We start from the raw sequence: 22,322 nt of genomic DNA on the forward strand, positions 1-22,322 counted from the left end.
AGAGCACAGCATGTTAAGCTCTAGTTCTGCCCTTCAGGTTCCCCTGGGAAGACATCATCCCTCATACCTGAGCAAGAGGCCTGAAGTCTGCATAAGCAGCTGTAGCGAAGTGTTCAGCAATCAACATACACCCATGTCATCTGGCTGGAATCTCCCTCTAATGTGTATGGGACAGGGAAGTGTTTTTATCATAAAACAGCTGCTGTTCTGAGAATATGTCCCTACGTAACGATGTGTATGTTTCTGTGAACACCAGAGTCAAAACGTTACCACGTTTTTCGGCAACCTATCATACTGCAGCCTTAAGAGAAGCACAGAGTGAAAGAAATGTGTTGTTTAAGAACGCAGTGCTGGCCTAGGCAAAGAACAGCTATATAGAGAAAAATAAAACAAGACCGCAAATGTGGTTATTGTTAAAATAATAAACGAAGAAAATATATCTAAGTTAAAGTGCACAGCTGCAGGCCTGGTCTTGCTAAAATAACGTGCATGGAGCTATAACTGAAATGGCTACACAACAGTACCACTCGCTCTAGATATATGTCTACTTGCAAAAAAGTAAACCTCCATAGATGTTCTTCTTCTTCTATCCAATTAATCCCTTCCACAAGGGGTTTTGAAGTTCCATGTACCTAGGAATTATACTTGACTTAATTATATGAACCATGTGTAGCCCGTTCGTCTTTCTTTCTTTGCTCTTCTCCTTCTTTCTATCTTGTAGGAACTATTCTTTCTTGCTCTTATATTTTTCTCTTTTTCATTTTCACCATGGCATGCTATAGTGTGCACCTTTTATCGTTTCATATTACGGAATACGATTTTGCTTTGTATTGTTTAATGTCATTTTAATTCAATGCTTGGTTTATATATGTTGGTCTATGTTTCTTATCATGTTTTTTTTATCTGATACGTTATAGGTTATGTGATGTAATACATGTCATGGCTTTCCTTCTTTTGAAACTTAATTCAATATTCTAGAAAAGAAAACTGATAGTACTGCCTATTTGTTTAGTATAGCTGCAGATTGTACTCTGAAGCCCATTTACAGTGTTAGGAAGATCCAGAAATGCAATCCACCTGGAAGATCCCTTTTCCAAGTGGCACTAACTGTTAAAAGACCTGTACAAATGTATCTATTCCTACTAAGATTAGATTTACAATTTGGGAACAGCTTTTCTGAGGGATCCTGTCCCTCATGAGGAGGATCTCATCTGTCTCAAGAAAGTAGATGAAAGCCTCTTGTTAAAGTCATCACTCCAAATTTCTTTTCAAAGCTGCCGGGCTATCAGGATTCGTTTGTTCTTCAGATCTGTGTATAGGGTGTATCAGAATGCACCAATGATTCAAAGTTTTTTACCTCCTTGAGCAGTCTCATTAAATCTCAATTTTAGAAAGATGTTTGCTTAATCTCATGTTTCATTTGGGTATATAGTGTTGTGCCAGCTTCTGAAATTAAACTGGGTGGAGCCCCTGTGGGTTTGGAAGAGTGAGCGCAGGGTAATGAACTTTATTTTATGCTGCTTGTACTCAGTGAAGGTCATTGAGGACTCAGCCAATTAGGGGCATATTTCTGAGCCCATTGTGTCGCTCTTGCGCCACGCAAGAAGGTGCAAGAGAGACGCAAGCCCAAAATGATTGTTTTGAAGCCACGCAAAGCCACCTTGCGTGGCCCTGATTGGCTTTATAAATCTGGAATACCGCAGCACAGCATAGATTGCTGAGTTGCGTTAATCTGCCCTAGGGAGGCGTTCCCGGGGCATTGCATGGATTTTGATGAGTTCCCAGATTTACCAGAAGAGGTAGGCCGGGGAATGTGTCAAAACCTATGCCTCGCCAAGTGAGGAGTAAAGAGGAGAACAATCTTCATTTCTCCTCGTTACGTCCTCTTTTTATGTGTGCTGCATTCTGCAGCACACATAGAAAGAGGAATTTGTCTCAGGGGATTGTGTTTCTGCAGAAAAGTGCATTTTCCTGCACAAAAGTAGTCCTCTTTACAACAAAAGCACCATGGTGCAGGGTGCCTGCATTGGCGCTGGGCTGCCAAAACAATGGCTGCACAGGGACAAAGGTAGGAATGCGCCATATTCCTTTAAATATGGCACATTCCTGCCCTTTCCTTGTGATGCAGGGCATCTCGGTGACTTGCTGCACTACATCACTTGGCCATAAATATGGCCCTGAGACACTTCGATCAGTCACACTACAGTTCAGGAAAACAACATGATTTAGTAAGAGAAAGCTCCGGAAAGAAATCGTTCCCGGTGGAAGGAGAATGCACATAGACTCGTCTACCTATCTATATTTGGGTAAAGACAAATCTGTCTACATTTAAGAAACTATTACAAATTCTCCTATTCCATACCCCATCCTTGGCTGTGCTTGAAATCCTTCTCTCGTGGTGGCAAAGCTTTTGACACATGCCTGTTAGAGATGTAGCCTCTGAATGTTGTTTCCAGACCACCGTTTCACCATAATACCGAGGAAGAGAGTACAGAGGATAAGTGTGTCTATGTTTATAACAATATTATCGAAATTTAAAACATCAATCACTTAAATGTTGTGGTAATGAAAATCTTTCTGTATGTTCTTTAGTGATATTTTGGTTTTTTTAATTAACATTTTGTAAATCAGATTTCTTCTTTTCAGTATTAGCAATATGTTATTTTTTAATTTAAAATAACAAATGTAGTAGCTTGAAAAAATCATGTAATATACATTCATGTATTTAAAATGTAACATTAGTAAATCTTAATATACATTTTTTTAAACGTGACAGTTTAGATGTTAATAATTTTTAGACATCGATATAGTTTTGTATTTTTATTTTTAAACTTAATGTTACCAAAATACTTATTTAAAACAATAATGTATGTGGTACTGTAGTTTCACTATTATGTCAGTCAGGACTAAGGCCGGGAAACGTGGTACGAGTGAAGAATGAGTCTGGTCAGTTCATATCGATATGTAAAGGAAAGAGCTGTAGAGTTGGAGGAATTTTTCTCCACCCTTCACTTCCCTTGGGCCTCCTAGTCATGCAGTATTTCACAATCTCGCTATTTTTGTGTGTTTCTGTGTGTCTACAATTACATCAAGCCTCAATATGACCGCTTCCTGTTGCCCTGGGACTCTTTGTTAGTTCATCAGCAAGTCTCCAATGACCAAGCTTGACAATTTGTATCATCCCAAAATGTTTTTAAAATATTATATTTGCATTAATTTAGAATTTGTGTACATGTACAGTTTCAAATTATACTAGTTTTCTACAAACTTTGATTGATAGGAATGATAAAAGTAATTCATATCATTTCAAATACATTTACTTTCCCCAACGTTTTAATAGTAGGATGATGCTAAGCACAAAGCTGATTTATCACTAAGACTAAAATCACATTTAGAACTACTTGACTCGCCTAACTTGTTGGATCTACTCCAGGTGTAAAGGCAAACACACAGGATTGCAAGTATCAACACACGAAAATCATTTACAAGCAATTGGTCATAAGGAATTTGGGTTGGAATTGTTTTTTTTTATTCTTTACACACATCATCAATACAGTGTGTCACTGGAATTTGAACTAGAATAATGAGATCTTACAGATACTATTTTTAGTGTAGTAAAACATCTGGCACAATAAAATATGATTTGATAAAATCCTTATTTTTGACAGCTATTCTTGGTGATATGTGGGGGCTGATATTTTGTGGAGAACTATTCAAATAACGAAGTGCTATTGACAAATAGGGAAAATGTTTATATCCAGTGGTGCCTTTTGCATCACTGTTGATCAAACTGTGTTTTAGAGAATTAATCCCTAGAAGAACAACATTTTTCATATTGTAAGAGTGCCCTGGCTCTTTACAGGGTCAGTTGGGCCATTCCCCATGGATTGGTAACATAGTATAAGAGGAGCATTTGTACAGTGCACATTTCTTGGAGTTATAAAACTCTTGTTTATTGTTACTCGACACAATGATATTCATTTATCAACTTTAGGAGAATGGAAGGCTATCGATTGGCTAATTGAATCAAACCCATGACTTTGAGGACAAACACAGATCAGCGCAGTGCATTAGTCCAGTAAGAAATCAGACTTGGCACCATTGGACAAGCCTGTCCATATCATCTCTGTATCTTTTAATTTTCCTGTGAAAGGACTGATCTTTCATGGATGTTTTTCGTGATTTTTAACAGTGGCAAAGTGGTTTTCCTTATTACAAATGTGTCACCTTTGGTTTATTTGTGCGAGAATTAGAGCCCCCAGTGATAAAACATCTTGAGATCTATTCAACATATTTTGGCATGCAAATTTCAATGGTGACCCCAGTTCGTACTCAGGAGTTTTTGTTCATTCTTTTTGTGACAACCTGTTTCTAAATGCATCATGTAGACTTCCTGTTCTTGTGTCTATTTGTGCCACACAAAGAATTTCAGGAGTACTTGTGCTTCCTTGAGAAATTTTCATGTAGAGGAAATGGAGCTTCAACCATTGATGATCCGAAGATTGATTGATACCTTTGTCATTGCTGAAGCAATACAAGTAGCAGTGTGCCATTAGTTGGTGTAAGCATATGACAGAGCCAAGCTTTTGCTGGAAATGTGGCGCCTTATGTTGAACATGTAGCCTTAATTTTGTGTTAGATGATAGATTGAAACTCTTGCTCATGACCTCTTGCAGGCATGTGTGTCTGTTCATTTTACATTCTCAGAGGTTTCTGGACAGATCTTCAACATGATCACTCACTTAATGATGAACAAATTAATGAGTCAGGATCAGAATAATTGGTTATTGTGTGCAAGTAGAAAGTTCCCAGACCTCCAAATGACATCTTTCATCATGATTTGAGCGGCTGGGCAAAAAGACATGCTTAAGGGCAGAAGCCTGCATAAAATTGCAAAATGTCTAATTGTCATACAACATTTCAGGGGAACAAGAGGCTTGGTATCTGGGAACAGTATATTGAGTGAAAAATGTCTAGTTATATCTATGCTTAATGTTATGCTGACATAGCACAGGGGGAGTGTGGTACAAGTTAGCAAAGCAGGAATTGTAAAGAACAAAGGTGTACAAGTTAGAATGTGAAAGTCAAGCCAGGTCACAATGAGACCCTTGACCCTTCTTTTTGGGTCAGATATTAACCACTAGAGGATTGCAGATTTGTGTTTGAGTCCATCACAAGATGGCCACAATGGCAATGACATGAACGAAGGACCTAAAGTATATAGACTTAAGAGGGTGCCCTACTCCTCGGGCCGACACCAGCCCTGGATATCTCCTTTGAAGTGGGGGCTGAAGCACACACTTGTAGCTGACATTAAGCAGCAGACCCACTTAAATGAACCAGTCTGATCAATGTAGTTGAGTGTACCACCACCAACCACAGGCATTTTCAATCTGCAAAATGAACAAAATGCAGTTGGGCTCATGTAAGCACAAAGAATTGCAAAGGCCAGTCACCTGTCTGCATCCATTATGTGGAGTCTGCAGTAGTTGATCATGTTTACTGTGATGAGGATTCACTTTCCACCTTATCAAAGGTGTTGCAATGTAGTCCTGGTACCAGGCATGAATGAAAAGATTGTTTCAGAGTTTGAGGCAGTGGTGACTACTTTACTGGCTCTAGGCTAAATACAGAGGACTACTACACTATACCAGAGCCACTCTTTTTTCAGGGTGCTTCCTTTGTGTCAAGTGACCTAAGTGCCTCACCCTGAAGTTCTGGAGTTACTCATCTCTGAACAGTTATGTACATCAACTACAAGGCCATCTCTCTCTGCCAATAGCTTAGATTCATAAGAAATTCAGAGGATGGAGATCTCGCTGGACAAGGTGATAACTTCCACTTGAAATTCCAAAATGCCCAAATCTATAATTTTCAAAAGCAGGTGCTCTCCTGCCAGTTAACAAACCTTTGAAGCACACCATCAGAAAACATTAGAAATGTACTGTTGTTGATTGCCTTCTGTAAGGCAACTGTTCAGGCAATCACTTATGGAAGAAGTGGTGTAACCTATGACCTCAATCAAATTCACTGCTATTTATCATTCTTTCTCTGCCAACCCTTTCCATATGTTCGTACTCTATTAATCACACAGGGTTCTGTTAACACATGGTTCAGTTGTACTCAAATATGGTTTATCATTGATTTCTCTAGGAGAAACCAAGAGATGTGTAAGAAATATTAGAAGTTAACCTTTCTCCATATTATAGTAACCTTGTCAAGTACTTGATTCTTTGAATGGTGTTTAATGGGTATCACTGCTCCAGGCATAGGCCCTCATTACTACTTCGGCTCCAGGCATAGGCCCTCATTACTACTTTTCATAAGACCGCCGAAGCCGCGGGCGCCGAAAGATCTCCAGTGCTGGCAGTCTTAACACTGCCCTGAAATTGGGCAGAATGCAGACTTCAGTCATGCTGGCGGCCAGTGGTGAAGTTATAACCCATAATACAGTGTGGGGGTGTCCTAATGGCGGGGCGCTGCCGTCGGTGGAAGGGGCGGGACCTGTCCCCTCCCAGATGACCTCCTTGACAGACAAGATCATCCGACAGAGGAGGGGTGGTGTGTGCGTGTCTGCATGTGTGAATGTCAGGAATGGGGGGTAGAGGGATGTTTGTGGGTGCATGTTTGCGTGTGTGAGACTTTGTGGACGGGGTGGGGGTGAGTGATGGTGGATGCGGTGGGGGGTGAGTGAGTGTTTGTGGGCGGGGTGGGGGGTGAGTGTGTGTGGATAGGGGTGAGTGCAGGAGTGCGTGTGTGCTGGTGTAGGCGATTGAGTCCGTGAGTGCATTTGAGCGGATGAGTGCGTGTATGCATGTGCATGTGTATGTAAGTGGATGGGGAGGGGGTGAGTGTTTGTGTGAGTGGATGGGGGACGGGGTGCATGTTTGTGTGAGTGAACAGGGAGAGCGGGTGAGTGCGTGTATGCGGTGCAGGGAGGAGGGAATGTATGTATGTACTGGGGGAGGGGGTGTGAATGTATGTATGCACTGTGCGGGTGAATGCATGCGTGAGTGCAGTAGGCTTGTGTATATATGAATGGGGGTGTATGACGCGAGTGCATGGGGAAGTGGGGGGGTGTTTGTGTATGGGAGTGTGTGGATGCATGTGAGAGGGTATATGGACGTGTGTGCGAAAAATGCTGGCAGTCTCCTGTGTTTTAATACCACTAGCTCACCTCCAGCCTGCTAGACCGCGGAAAAGCAGCAGGATGGGTGGAGTATCATCAGTTTCACTTAGGCCAATCCACCAAACTCATAATTTGGTAGTCTTCACCGCCAGCTTGTCAGCAGCGAGACCGCCACTGTGGCCCTGGCGGTCTTTGGATGGCCAGGGTCATAATAAGGGGCATAATGTTGAGAGACCATTGAAATAACATTAATATAATCTAGCGTGGTTAATTATGAAATCTTCCAAAAAAACAACAAACAGTTGTATTAGCATCTGGAACCATACCAAACTACAAAGTAAGTGACATCTATTTGGTTAAATTCATGCTTTGAAATTTGTGGAGGTGTCAGGCCTGTGGTCTCAGAAGCATGTGTCAGATCAATGAGGAGGAATGAGGAGGAATGTCAGCACTTACCAGGGAAAGACTTGATTAGTAAACTTGGCTTCACATAGCGTCCAGTGCATACCAGTACTGCATCAAAGACGGCCGACACCAGCTTCCCATCCTTCTCCGTGACAACTTCCCATTGGCCTGTGGTGGAGAAGTCTGGGGTTTTACGGACACTGCATACCTTGGTCTGTTTAATAATTTAACACACAAAGCACCACTTTTGAGTACATATTGAACTTTTGATTGTCAAGAAGTACTTTTAAAGAGTTTCATACAAAAGCAAACTACCATATCTATATTTTTCAGTTGCTGAGAATGTTTAACAATCCACTATTTATATATATAAAATCAGCATATTTCATGTTACAGGCATTGTGCATTACAATTCAACATCCAGAACTGTCTTTTGTACATGCAGGAACTTTTGATTCATGAGCTGAAGAAAATGGAGGGGTAAATGGATTAGAGGTTCTCTGTGATGTCTGGTGTTCCAGCATTTGCATTTCTTGATTGCTGCTGATTCATCTGTTTGAAATACACCTCTTGAATTTCAATATTTTTCTAGTTCACAGTATGATCCACCAGCGTTATCAAAGGGGCATTAGAAATCCCTTACATATGACCAGTGAAACTGTGCATGACAAAGGATTAATTTTACTATAAGGCAATGGGTCCTACTCACAAAGGCATTTTTGAGTAATCTTGTAGTACCAATTTTCTTTACACTGACACAGTTTTGTGAATGGGTACTGCATTGGTCCAAAGCATCCAAAACGGGAATAAAAATGGAATATAGATATACAATTAGGACATGTAGATAGGACTGGGCCTTCTTTGCACTTTTACTAATAGGGAGTTTGACATTCTGTGGCCTATTCACAAAGGCTTTTAAGAGTATGTGAAAGAGTGTTCCTGTACTACTTCCCACACTTATAAATGTTTTTATCCATTGGCCCCAATCTGTGATAATTTTTTAGAATGCTATCATACATAAGTGTTAAACCTTTCAGCCTTAGGGTGTTCTTCACCAAAACATTTTGCCTTCACCTCTCCAATTTTGCTGAATTCATTTTGTTGGTTTTAAGTCTCTGTGCACTTTACAACTACCAATCAGTGCTTGCGTTCACTCCCTTAAATATGGTAAAATTGGCTTACGTGTGATTAGAATATTTAGTTTACTTATACGTCCCTAGTAACCTGGTATACAATATAGCTAGAACTGGTCGATTAAATGCTACTAGTGAGCTTGCAGCACTTATTGTGCCACCCATTTAGGTAGCCCCTTAAAACATCTTAGGCCTGCTATTGCCATCTCAGGCAGAATGGGGGTGCAGAGCTTGGCACAACACCTCTTGTGAGTTAATAGGGTGTGATCTGCCTTCGCACAAAAAACTTCACACTACCCTTTTATGCCTATAGAAGTCTGGACCCCGGACAGGGAGGCAAGAAACTCCAAGCAGTTTTGAAACGGGAATTTCAAAAAAACGTACCCTACTTCACCAGGTATAAAAATAGCCCGCCGAGACCTACTCTTCAGTTCACTTTCTGGACCTGCGGAAGCACTCTCAGAAGACTGCCTGTGCTGTGGCCTGCTGTGAACTTCAGAATACTGCTTTACAGCATCAAGAAGAACTGGTGTGCTCCCTGAATCCTGCTCTGAGCCCCCAGAGGTCTACCCAGCTGCTGTGCCCTGCACTTCTCCTTGAACTTAGGACTATGTTGTGCATAGATCACCAGGAAAACATCAGTTTCTTGTTGCCTTTTACTATGATACACCAGAAACAAAAAAGGCATTCCTAGCCAAACAGTAGAAAATCATCTGCCCTTTGTTGTCATGGTTTACCAAGACACAGGATTCATATGATGCAGTCACATTCCACCAAGAGTCACACTGTTCCATTTAAAGTGCCACATAACAACATATCCATCTTTGTTCCCATGATTGAAACAGCACAAAGCAAAGGAAAAATGTGAATAATAAGTCAATAAAGAACCACTGGGAGATACCAGATGGGAGAGAAAAACAAACATTCTTTTAAAAAGCTCTGGAAAAGACTAGAAATACAAATAAGGCAAGATACAATTGTGGATCACTGAAATTTTAAAGAAAACTTACAAAAGGGCTCAGAACAAGCAATGAGCTTACAATTAACTATCTATGAAACATACTTATTAAGTCTGGCAGGCACTCTCCTAAACAAGGGTTGAACATTCTTCCCTGCACCTCTCAACCCAACTTCAATGTTTTTTTACTGTCTACATCTTGTTACTTTATCACCAGCCCCTACACAGGCTCCTTCAAAAGTCTTAGCATGTTTTTGGCATTCATCATTGGGCATCAGCATGAGGCCACTGCAATCATCAGTCATCATCTTTATAGCACACAGGAAACCCCAACAATTATTTTCTGAAAAACAGCTATCCAGCGCCTGTTCTATTTTTGCCCATTTTCCAGCTCAACATAAATTCCTTTTCCAGATACAAACATGTAAGGATCTTTAAATTTTGACAACCCTGTACTAACACGCCCTGCCTTAACCTTTACCTAATCTTCTGCACTCAACCAACTTCTCTGAATTGTTGAGAGCCTTGGCCTTGATCCCATTTAGTGACTTCCTTCAACCAAGTGGAAACAAGATTGGTGTGCCCGATGCACCCTTTTATCATGAAGAAAAATGTTTATCCAGTCATCACATTCACACAACGAGGAGCCCAGACCACATTCAATAAAGCTTTCTCTCCATCTAACTTACATTTCACAGCTATTTCTATCACTATCTTGACCATGTGATTAGTTCTTTTTACCATTCCGTTGGCCTGAGGATTGTAAAAAGACATCTTACAATGCTTGACACCCATGCTCCTCAAGAACTCTAATTTCCCATGAGGTTAATTGCATTTCATTGTCAGTGGCTATGTATGAAGGAGCTCCCTCCTGTGTAAAAAAACCTCCGAGGACTTTTTTGCGGCTCAAGCCCTGACTCTTCAAATGAGACCTACATCAATTGCCTGGATACCCTCATGGGTGACAAGCGGCACTTTACAAATACCTAATTGATTGATTGGTATTATGAAGTATTGTATAAATGTGACCAATAAAATCTAAGCACACCCTTTTCCATGCTTTAACGGGATTCTGTATATGTAGATCAACACTACCTCCAACTTTTGATCTTTTTCACTTTCATGACAAACTACACACTCTCTCACCTGTTTGAATATATCCTCATACATTTTAGGCCACCAGAACTGTCCCTTTATATTCCCAACAGTCATGGGCTGGCCTAAGTAGCCTTTGCACACTAGCTGTTTCAATGTTAATATAATGTAACATGTTTAATATACTTTTGGCCTGCAGGTGACAGTGTGTTTTAAAGAAAGCACACTTCTTTTACTGTGTTCAACTGCTTCTGATACTAGCAACAGTTCACCTTTTATCTTGCAGCTCAAAACAACAGTGCTGTGATCATGGAAGGCTTATAACAACATAACTCGGATAATCCGATGTGCAATTCGTCAGAGTTCCTCACATGGACAGATGGAATTCACATGCGGGTTACAGTACCAGTTGAAGAACAATCTGGGTTGATAACAACACTTTAGTCGCTCCTAAAAAATAAAATCACATCCAGCACGATAATTACAGTGCCCTCACCTTTTGTCTGCTTTTCCTTTCTGTCTCCATACTGTCAAATCTAATAATATCTTAAAAGTGAATCCTTCTCCTCCTTCTCCGTGGTTCATGTTTCTACTGCTGGCGATCATCACCAAAATTCTTATGCATACATAACCAGGAAAAAAACTGCTTCTTTTTGTAATTTGTTAGGATGCACCACAGACAGAAGAGGCCTTCCAGGCCAGACAGCAGAAAATCAGCCTTCCTTGTCATGGGCTACTAGCTCACAGGAAGCATCTAATGCAATCACATTCCAACATATGTCACTCTGTTCCATTTAAAGTGCCACATCACATCAGACTATCAGAGTAACTCGAAGGGCTATTTGACCGGCCTTCTGATCAGAGACTCAGAAACAGAAAAGGCTCCAACCATCTTGAAACCACACCTGGGCCCTGCCTGATTGGTGCCCTTTGAGGCCTGGACCCTTGGAAGTGCTGCTAAAGGTGCCCAGAAAGCACAAATCCAAATTTGGGACTTGCATTGTAAGCTACAAAGTGCTATGAGAACCAAGAGGAGACCGGGACCAACTTGCTCGTCGTTCCACCCAAGGTGCATTGCTGGCTGGCCTGATTTTGTGGCAGCTCCTGCTGCATTCTTCTCAGCAGCAAATCCTATTCACTGGCTCCTCTTAGGGGAGGTATCGTGCCTTGTGGAACCCTCATCAGCTGCATTCTGAAGCACACATAGGAGTAGCAAAATGCGATGGATGATTGTTTATGTGCAGGAAGAGATACTTTCCTGCACATTAACAATCACTCCCCTCAACACAGAAACCCTTGCACTACAGTTCAAGGATGCCTGCATTGGCGCAGGTAGCTTAATTTAGTGCTGATGCAGGGGAAAATACAGGGCTGCGCTGTATTCTTGTGAATACGGCGCAGACCTGCATTTTAAAACTGGTGCAGCGTGGCGCTGCTGACTTTGACGCAACACCACGCTGCACCAGTTTCTTGTAAATCTGGCCCCAAGTCTGAAGAAAGGAGTCTTCACAGCCACTTCACCCAGTGGCTTCCCCTTGACAATGCCTACTCAATTTCCTTTATTTTTCTTAATTGGTTTGGGATTTTTCTTGCATGTGTTTTCACTTTATTACTGTTTTTGTGCTGCATAGATACTCTACACCTCTGCATCTAAGTTAAGCCTGGCTACATTTTATGCCAGGCTACCAGAGGATTATGCACAGGTTAATTTAGTAACTTTAGTGGCTCATACTGACAGGGATTGCAGCTGTTGCTTGATGGCTAACACCCTTCTTAATCACAGTTGCGGCTCACAACAACCAGAAGGGTTAAATATATATATATTTTTTAAACACTTATCTCCTCCGCCGTACGCCGCTCCACGGCTCCTCGCTGCAGGCACAGGCTCCAAGCCTGCTCTTTCGCCAATCCTGACGCTGTTCAAAGCAGCATCAGGATTGGCTGGGAGCGCCCAGCCCGGGCGCTGTCAGGCAGATTGGGAGTCCCTGTAGGCTCTCTCCAGCCAACAACTGTGTTGCTGGGCTCGAGACAGTCTACTGTGCATGTGTGTTTGGCCGGCCCAAAACGGCTGGCCAAACACACATGTGCTCTGAGGGGCGTGCTCTGTGCACTCCCCTCAAGTGCTCGTCACCCTCAAAGCCCCACCCCTTTTCAAGAAAACGATAATAAACATAGTTTATTATTGTTTTCTTGAAAAATGATAATAAACATGGTTTATTATTGTTTTCTTGAAAAGGTTTTGCAGCTGCCGCTGCTGACGAGGGGACATCGCTTCTCCGCCCTAATGATGGAGGCGTCCCTGCTTAACCATCAACCTAATTTCTCAGAGGATACCAATAAAGCATTAGACACAGCTAATGTTCTGATTCCAGTTCTGGGGGCCCATACCACTGCTACCTCCCACATATTAGTCCATAGGAGGGCACAGAAGTCACCTTCTGCTGCTTATGGACCACTCATTTATCGCTCAGAGTGCTTGACAGACCTTAAGCCAGTGCTTCAGGACCTCCCTAACACTCCTCGCAAATCACTTTCATTTTATGATGTGATTTCCAAGCTTTAGAATATCACCACTAAAGAAAATGTTTACATGTTAAAATCTAAGGGCCTTTGACAGATCCAGCATTGCTATCATTTTTATGTTCAGGGTGTCTGCAGGAGGCTCAGACCCACACTATCAATGAATGACAACAAGTCCGCCTTGACAAAAGACCTCACAGTGCTACTGGGTTATAGGCAAGATGGTGTTTGGGAAAGCCGGATATTCAATATTTGGAGATCTCCAACCCAAGATTGAGACAAGATCTAGATGAAGCCTGAACTTTTGATTCAGTATGAGTAAAAAGGTCAGGATCAAAGTTGTCCTTATATTCTTTTTCCCTTTCAATTACCATTGTGTTAGACTTTTCATCCTTGGCGTGGTCTCCCTTAATTTTTCACCTCTGTTCCCCAGGTTGTTGATGTGTGCTGGACTCTGATTTTACTGTTTTTGTTACTCTGGGCGCTTTACCACTGCTAACCAGTGCTAAAGTGCAAGTGCTCCTTTACAAAATGTGTATGTAATTGGCTTATCCATGATTGGCATATTGGATTTACTAGCAAGTCCCTAGTAAAGTGCACTGGAGGTGCCAGGGCCTGTAAATCAAATGCTGCTAGTGGGCCTGCAGCACTGGTTGTGCCACCCAACTAAGTAGCACTGTAATCATGTCTCAGACCTGCCATTGCAGTGTCTGTGTGTGCAGTTTTAACTGTAAATTCGACTTGGCAAGTGTACCCACTTGCCAGGCCTAAACCTTCTCTTTTCTTACATGTCAGAAACCCCTACGGTAGGCCCTAGGTAGCCCAAGGGCAGGGTGCAGTGTATGGTTAAGGTAGGACATATACTAATGTGTTTTTTATGTCCTGACTGTGCAATATTGCTAAATTCTTTTTTCACTGTTGCAAGGCCTGTCCCTTTCATAGATTACCATGGGGGCTACCTTTAAATATGATTAAAGTGTAGATGCCCTTTGGGAGCGGATGGACATGTGGAGTTTGGGGTCTCTGAGCTCACAATTTAAAAATACATCTTTTAGTAAAGTTGATTTTAAGATTGTGCTTTGAAAATGCCACTTTTAGAAAGTGAGCATTTTCTTGCTTATACCATTTCTGTGACTCTGCCTGTTTGTGGATTCCCTGTCTGGGTCAGTTTGACAGTTGGGCTGGTTGCACCTCACACTAGACAGTGACACAAAAGGAGCTGGGGTGTAGTCTGCATTTCCTGATGAGCCATCTGTGCTAGGAGGGAGGGGAGGAGTGGTCACTTACACCTGAAAGGGCTGTGCCTGTCCTCACACAATGCAGTCTCCGACCCCCTAGTGAGTGTCTTGGGCCTGGCCTGGACAAGGCAGGATTTCGCATTCAAAAGAGACTTTACTTTGAAGTAGGCCTACCTCAATTGAGAAATTGGCTATAAGAAGGGCACCCAAAACCACAGACTTTAGAACACTTCAGGAAACAAGAGGATCCTCTGCCTGGAGAAGAGCTGAGGAGAAGTGCTGCCCTGCCTGTGCTTTGTGGAGCTATCCTGCAGTTGCTGCTTCTGCCAGAGTACGAGGGCAAAGATTGGACTTTGTGTGCCTTCCATCTTGTGAAGAAATCTTAAAGGGCTTGATTTAGAGCTTGCCTCCTGTTGTTTGAAGTCTCAGGGACAGCAAAGACTTCTCTCTGCCAGCACCTGGAGTCTCTAGAGAGACTCCTGCTCTGACAAGTGGTGCCCTATCCAGTCCCTGGGCCCTTGAAAGGAAAGCTGGTGGAAATCCCCAAAAATCGACTTCGGATGACTTCAGACCGACGCCGCTGCCGAATCCGGTGACGCCGCCTGCAACCGACTCTGTGATCTTCGCTGGAACGTGACGGCCCGATGCCGCTGCAGTCCGGCGGAAGTCCGCGACTCCGTGGAAGTTGCCGCACCATGTCATGACCGGCGCCGCTCGAAGTGCGCGGATTCAACGTTTCGCACAGACGCCGTAATCCCCAACTTCGCGCATCGGCTTGTTTTCACTCTTCATCAAATGTACTGTACTTGGGGGTCTACGCGACTCCGTGTCCGGCGGCGCTGGTGTCGGCTTGCTGGGAACGACTACGTCACGACTCCTTGTTAACACCTCAGTGAAGCTTTTTGTGTTTCTAAGCGCTATTTTTGAGTTTAATCTTTAAAAATTCATAACTTGACTTGTGTATGTCGCATTTTTGTCATTTTGGTCTTGTTTTGTTTAGATAAATATTTCCTATTTTTCTAAACTGGTGTTGTGTCATTTTGTAGTGTTTTCCTTAAGTTACTGTGTGTTTTGGTACAAATACTTTACACCTAGCACTCTGAAGTTAAGCCTGCTTCTCTACCAAGCTACCAAGGGGGTAAGCAGGGGTTAGCTGAGGGTGATTCTCTTTTACCCTGACTAGAGTGAGGGTCCTTGCTTGAACAGGGGGTAACCTGACTGTCAACCAAAGACCCCATTTCTAACACATTGTTTGTTGACTACAGTGTTAATTGATTATGGTGTTCCAATCTAAAATGGCCATCAATATCGAACTGTGGCTTCCTCAAAGATAGAAGGCACACTGCACAATGTTGTCTCACTGGTGCTGCAAAAGGTTATGTCTCACTGCCATACTGCAGCGAAATTCTGATTAAAAATATCTATTTGGTGTGCCTCATCATTTTTTCACTATTGACCCACCACTTACATCTGGTCATATATTAAATAGAAAGAGGCTCTCTTCAATGTTTAAAATGCCCCCGTTTCCATGGGATCAATTTCTTACAAAATGGGGAATGTTTCCATACATTTCTTTAAGACAGCCCAATGTGTACCTTATATTAAGTTGGACCCTTAGTGTCCCCTTTGAAATAAGGAACTACTGGGGAATCTGAAATTCCGGGTCTAATTTCCATAATAATTCGCCATTTTCCCTTGATTTTCACACTGAGGTTTCAGCTTTATAAACAGATTTGCAGATCTCATAATTCTGATGAGGCTGGTAACTGCTGTTAACACCCACATTGGAACTAGGAGGCCACTTGTAATGAGGGCCATAGAGTTTATTTACCTTTCCTACCAAGCAAGCCTAGTTCAACACTTCTTACTTCAAAAAGAGTTTAAGGAAGTCAAGTTAAGGAAGCCCCACAAGAAAAGAAAACAAAAGTACCACTGCACCACAGCATACTGATGTTCAGCACACCAAACCAATTGAGTTTGTGAGCACCCTGAAATGTGACCAGGATGATTTACTGGTCTGGAACCTGATTCTGACTTAAAGATAGCTGCTGGAACCGGAAAGGCTGGTTCATACTCTGTTCCACTAAGTGGAACATAGATTTCAAAGAACGGGACTTCCTTAGTGTTAGGCTTGGCATCCTTGGCGTGGTCTCCCCTAACTGCCTGCACTTGGGCTTTCTACCGAGAGTCCTGTCTGGCAAGTTGTGCCCTAATCAGTCTCTGGGCCCTTGAAAGGTGCAGCTGGTGCAAAAGGACATAAATCCACGCAAAGACCGCCATGCGGGGAACCTTTCACGGCTGATAAATGGCCCACCACAGGGCTTGCATTTAAAATCGACGCTCCACCTGCATCGCGGCTGGAAATTGGGCACAACACGGATGGAGAAACAACACCCACAGCAGCTGCTGTTAATGACGCTAGCCCCCACGCAGTGCAGTTTCTTGACACGGTGCAACTGGATTTCAACGTAACATTGCTGGGTGTGGAAACTCAACGCAAAGCCTGCCTGGACTCGGGGTGCCCACCCGGATCGACGTATTGCTCTCTTGCAGGAGAGAAGAAACAATGCATGCCAATCCGACCGGAGGAGGAATGACGCACGCTCTCGCTTGCAGGTGAAAAATCAGCACATCGCTGGCCTTTTTCAATGCACACTGACTCATGCGGCCTTATTTTGACACTACCAGGGTACTTTTGTGAAATAACAGAGTTCTCACTGTTTTCTAAGGACAAAGGACCTGATTACAACTTTGGAGGAGGTGTTAATCCGTCCCAAATGTGACAGATATACCACCAGCCGTATTACGAGTTCCATCGGATATAATGGACTCGTAAGACTGCTGGTGGTATATCCGTCACTTTACCGTCACTTTTGGGACGGATTAACACCTCCTCCAAAGTTGTAATCAGGCCCTGAGACTCTTAGGCCCCCATTACAACCCTGGCAGTAAATGCCGCCTACCGCTGTGCTGACGGCCGCCAACATATCATGACCGCTGCAGTATTCCGCTATGGGTATTATGACCCACACTGAGAAATCCGCCACTATACAGACACCCACACAAGGCCGCCAGACCAAAGGTCAGTGATAAATTGGCGGTACCGAAACCCACACTGTTACGCCAACAGAAATACGCCCACAGTACCAGGACCCATGAATCACTACGGCGGTCTTTCAACCGTTTTAAACCATTGGCGGTACACACCGCCACGCTCAAAATACACACACTTACAAAACTACACCACATTGGACAACTCAAACTACACACACCTGACACACATAACACACCCACACACTCACACCACTATAAAACACACACCCACATTACCCACAACCCTTTCAATGAAAAAAAAAAGATTGCAGACACAGAGAGACACAAGCCAGGAGCACCCACTCAATCTGAGCCACATAACAATATCACCCATACACCATCCCCGCACCACACACAACACATCACCCCACACCACTGAGACCACATCCATGGCACCCCGAAGACACCCCAGGTTTTCGGAGGAGGAGCTAAGGGTCATGGTGGAGGAAATCATCCGGGTAGAGTAAACCTCTATTCGGATCCCAGGTGCAGCAGATGTCCATTGCTAGGAAGATCGAGCTATGGCGGAGGATCGTGGACAGGGTCAACGCTGTGGGACAGCACACAAGAACAAGGGATGACATCAGGAAGAGGTGGAACAACCTACGGGGGAAGGTGCGTTCTGTGGTTGCAAGACACCAGGTAGCCGTACAGAGGACTGGCGGTGGACCCCCACCTCCTCCTCCACAACTAACAACATGGGAGGAGCAAGTCTTGGCAATAATGCATCCTGAGGGCCTCGCAGGAGTAGCAGGAGGGCTGGACTCTGGCAAGTCAAATCTTTACTACCATATCCCCCACCCTACCTGCATGCCATCACAAACTCCTACCCCTGCCCTCACCCCATCACTCCACCACCTCACATATACCCCACCATCACAACCCACCCATCCCAAAACCAAGCCCTGAATGTAACACTAATCCATGGACCCCCATCACAGACCTGCATGGACACCCATCACCACAGCATGCACACTAGTGACAATCACTTAGCCAAACCAAGCACAACTCACACAAGCCAAAGCTGCCTTGCTAATAACAACCATAGAGGGAAACATACCCATGCACAAGATGGCACATGCAGATACAATAACACTGCATTTTCATCCCCACAGGACCCCTACTCAACGTCATCGCAGAGGAGTTGCCACCAACATCCAGTCCCCCCCAGAGGAGGCCCACAGTGATGACAGCAGCTCTGCACGCCTGGATCAGGACGACCAACTTGGCCCATCTGGGACCTCTGGACAGTCGGTTACACTGCCACAGTCCCAACCCACCACAGAGCCTCCCCATCAGGAAACACCAGCACAGCACCCACCCAGTGGGCTCTTACCACTGTCCCCAGGACATGTCAATCAGCAGTGTGTCCACCACTACAGGGACCCCAGGCAACCCCACAAACACAGGATGATCAGGTACCTGGGGTCAGTGGCAGTGGGCACACAGTTCGGGGGATAGAGGCACAGGACAACAGGGAAGCTGGGAGGACTGCTGTGCAACAGCGGGAGGACAAACCCATGGAACCCACTCTCCAGGAGGCACTCTCCAACATCCTGGGAGCAGATCACCATTCCCAGGAGACCATGGGCCAGATACTGTACAAGTTGCAGGAGACCCAGCGGCTGCAGGAGGGACAGTACCAGGGGATCAGTGAGGACCTCAAAAACATCTACACCATCCTGGTCACCATTGCAGGGGTGCTGGCAGACATGGGCAAGACCATGAGGGAGGCACTGGCACACCAACGGGCCCCTGACACTAGCCACACCAAAGAACAGCCCTCCACCTCTGCTGGCACTAGTGGACAGGAGGTCCCGCCACAGGACCAACAGGTCACCAGCACCCCACCCCCTGCAGAAGGAGAACCACCCCACAAACAGTCTCTGCGATCCAGGCAGAAGCCAGAGAACATTGCCAAGACCCCGCCAGGAAATGAGACTCTCCTGATTGTCACCCTTCTGTCCCACTCTGTCACCCTGTCCACCTTGAACTGCCATTACTCCCCTTCCTATGCCCCATTGGACAATGCACCTGTGATATAAAGAGACTGGACTCTAACTAGACATTCCTCCACCATTACCCCAGCCCACTCCACATCCCCCTCTACGTATGAGCACTTAAATAAACAACCTTGGAACAATATTAATCTTGAGTGTGTCAAATGATTGAATCATGTATCAGTACAACATTCTGAAAACATTGCAAGTCATATATACAGTCATTTATATATTGGTATGACCTTTAGTGGGCAGAGGTAAACATACCAGGAGCCAGAGTGGGACACAAAGATCTGAAAATAGAGATGCCAAAGGGTACATTAAGTGGCCATAGACATAGGGAAATCAGGCTGCCATGTAGAATGTCCAACAGAAAACTGAAATGTAAAGTGAAGTTACAGTGTCTTACCTGTGTGTCACTGGAAGTACTGCTGAATTATATTACTTATGTTGTCCACATCCTCTTCCTCTGTCTCCTCTTCCTCACTGTCCACAGGCTCCACCGCTGCCACAAGACCATCTCCAGGCTCATCCTCCTGCAGAAAAAGCACCTGGCGTCTCAAGGCCAGGTTGTGCAACATGCAACGATAATCTGGCACACCTTCGTGGGTGAGTAGTACAGGGATCCACCTGTCAGATGGAGGCACCGGAACCTGGCCTTCAGGTGGCCAAAGTTCGTTCAATGATCCTCCTTGTTCGCCCATGTGTCTCATTGTAACGTTTCTCTGCCCTTGTCCTGGCATTCCTCGCTGAGGTGAGTAGCCATGAGAGGTTGGGGTAACCAGAGTCACCTGCAAACATCGAGGGATACTTGTTAGACACACACTAACCCTTAGGGACAACCACATACCCAGACAAAAACTTATACTGAGTGGTGACCTTGGGCTCACCTATTAGCCACACCCGGTGCCTCTGGAGTTGGCCCGTCACATATGGAATGCTTCTATTCCTCAAGATAAAGGCGTCATGCACAGAGCCAGGAAACTTGGCATTCACATGGGAGATGTACTGGTCCGCCAAGCACACCATCTGCACATTCATAGAGTGAGAGCTTTTTTCTATTCCTGAACACTTGTTCATTTCTCCGGGGTGGGGCAAATGCTACATGTGTACCATCTATGGCACCAATGATGTTGGGGATATGTCCCAGCGTATAAAAGTCAACTTTCACTGTGGCCAAATCCTCCACCTGGGAGAATACCATGTAGCTGTGCATGTGTTTCAGCAGGGCTGACAACACTCTGGTCAACACATTTGAGAACATTGGCTGAGACATCCCTGATGCCATGGCCACTGTTGTTTGGAAGGAACCGCTTACCAGGAAATGGAGCACTGACAGGACCTGCACTAGAGGGGGGATACCTGTGGGCTGGCGGATAGCTGACATTAGGTCTGGCTCCAATTGGGCACACAGTTCTTGGATTGTGGCCCAATGGAGTCTGTAGGTTAGGATAATGTGTCTTTCCTCCATAGTCGCAACGTCCACCAGGGGTCTGTACACCGGAGGATGTCGCCATCTCATATTCATCCTAAGCGGCAGAAGCCTATTGAGGAAAACAGTGAGCAGAGGGTCTTATTCACACATCAATTGAAATAATGATGCATCTTTTACTTTACAGAAACTGTATGTGAATCTGAGAGTCAGTTGCTGTGCCAATGTCTGCTGTGATGCAGTTAGGTGCCATGGCCGGTGCCCCCCTGAAATGGTGGCTGCCTGACCTGTGAGGATGGACAAGTGGAAATGAAGTAATTCCGCTGGCATTGTGCGCCATTGCGGTAGGCGGTCGATGACCGCAGCGCAACATCGCATTGGTTATCATTGTGCCCAATGGGTTCCAGGAGCCAATGGCGATGTACACCGGCGGTACCGGTACGCACCGCCGCGGACGTGACTGACATTTTCTATCTGTTCACTCACTTGCTACCTGACCTTCAACAGGAGAGGACATACACTGCAAGTGCTGCTGTGACCTGTGTCTGGAAGCGACAATGGCTCATGCGTCTGGAAAAAGGGCCCCTGCCTTCACTGCAGTGGAGTTGGAGAAACTGGTGGATGGGGTCCTACCCCAGTACACGTTACTCTATGGTCCTCCAGACAAACAGGTGAGTACACTGTGAGTATGATGCGTGGGCCATGAATGTATTGATTGCTGTGTGTGTAAGCCACATGTAGGGGGGCAAAGGCGTCCTGGCCAGGGTGATGCGTGTATGGTGGTCAAGGTATGTGCGTCAGGGGATGGGAGGGATCTGGTGGGCCATGAGTGTGACGGTCTGGACGGTTACCTAATACCCTTTTCAGCTGTCTTTTCCATGCAAGTCAGCGCCCATCAGAAAAAGGGTATTTGGCGTGCCATCGCCAAGGAGGTGCGGACCCTGGGGGTCTTTGACAGGAGGAGCACCCACTGCAGCAAACGGTGGCAGGACCTGCACCGCAGGGCAAGGAAGACGGCAGAGGCCCAGCTGGGGCTGGCCTCCCAACGAGGAAGGGGTGCCCTTCGTACCCTGACCCCCCTGATGTTCCGCATCCTGGCGGTGGCCTATCTGGAGTTGGATGGGCGCTTGAAGGGATCACAGCAGCCACAAGGGGGTGAGTACAGATTCAGATTCATGACTGTTCACGCGTTAAGGTTTACCTGGGTGGGGGATGTGGTCTGTGGGTGCCCCTAGGCCAGGGCGAACATGGCAGGATAGGTCCCTTGTTGGGCAGGCTCTGAAGCACTCCACCCCCAATAGTGTTAGTGTTCATCTACT

At 44.8% G+C, this 22,322-nt stretch overlaps 1 protein-coding gene across 3 annotated transcripts in view; it reads right to left on the bottom strand.

Annotated features, from left to right (window-relative positions):
* The window catches only part of LOC138293021 (dimethylaniline monooxygenase [N-oxide-forming] 2-like), a 291,867-nt gene that overhangs the window by 148,836 nt on the left and 120,709 nt on the right, over positions 1–22,322 (bottom strand). For all 3 annotated transcript variants that reach the window (XM_069231994.1, XM_069231993.1, XM_069231995.1), the window contains exon 4: positions 7,586–7,748. In XM_069231994.1, the coding sequence (XP_069088095.1) occupies positions 7,586–7,748 (163 nt within the window). The remainder of the gene's footprint in view (positions 1–7,585; positions 7,749–22,322) is intronic.

The sequence above is a fragment of the Pleurodeles waltl genome, chromosome 4_2 (genome assembly GCF_031143425.1).
Source record: "Pleurodeles waltl isolate 20211129_DDA chromosome 4_2, aPleWal1.hap1.20221129, whole genome shotgun sequence".
In the NCBI taxonomy this organism is placed as follows: Eukaryota; Metazoa; Chordata; class Amphibia; order Caudata; family Salamandridae; genus Pleurodeles; species Pleurodeles waltl.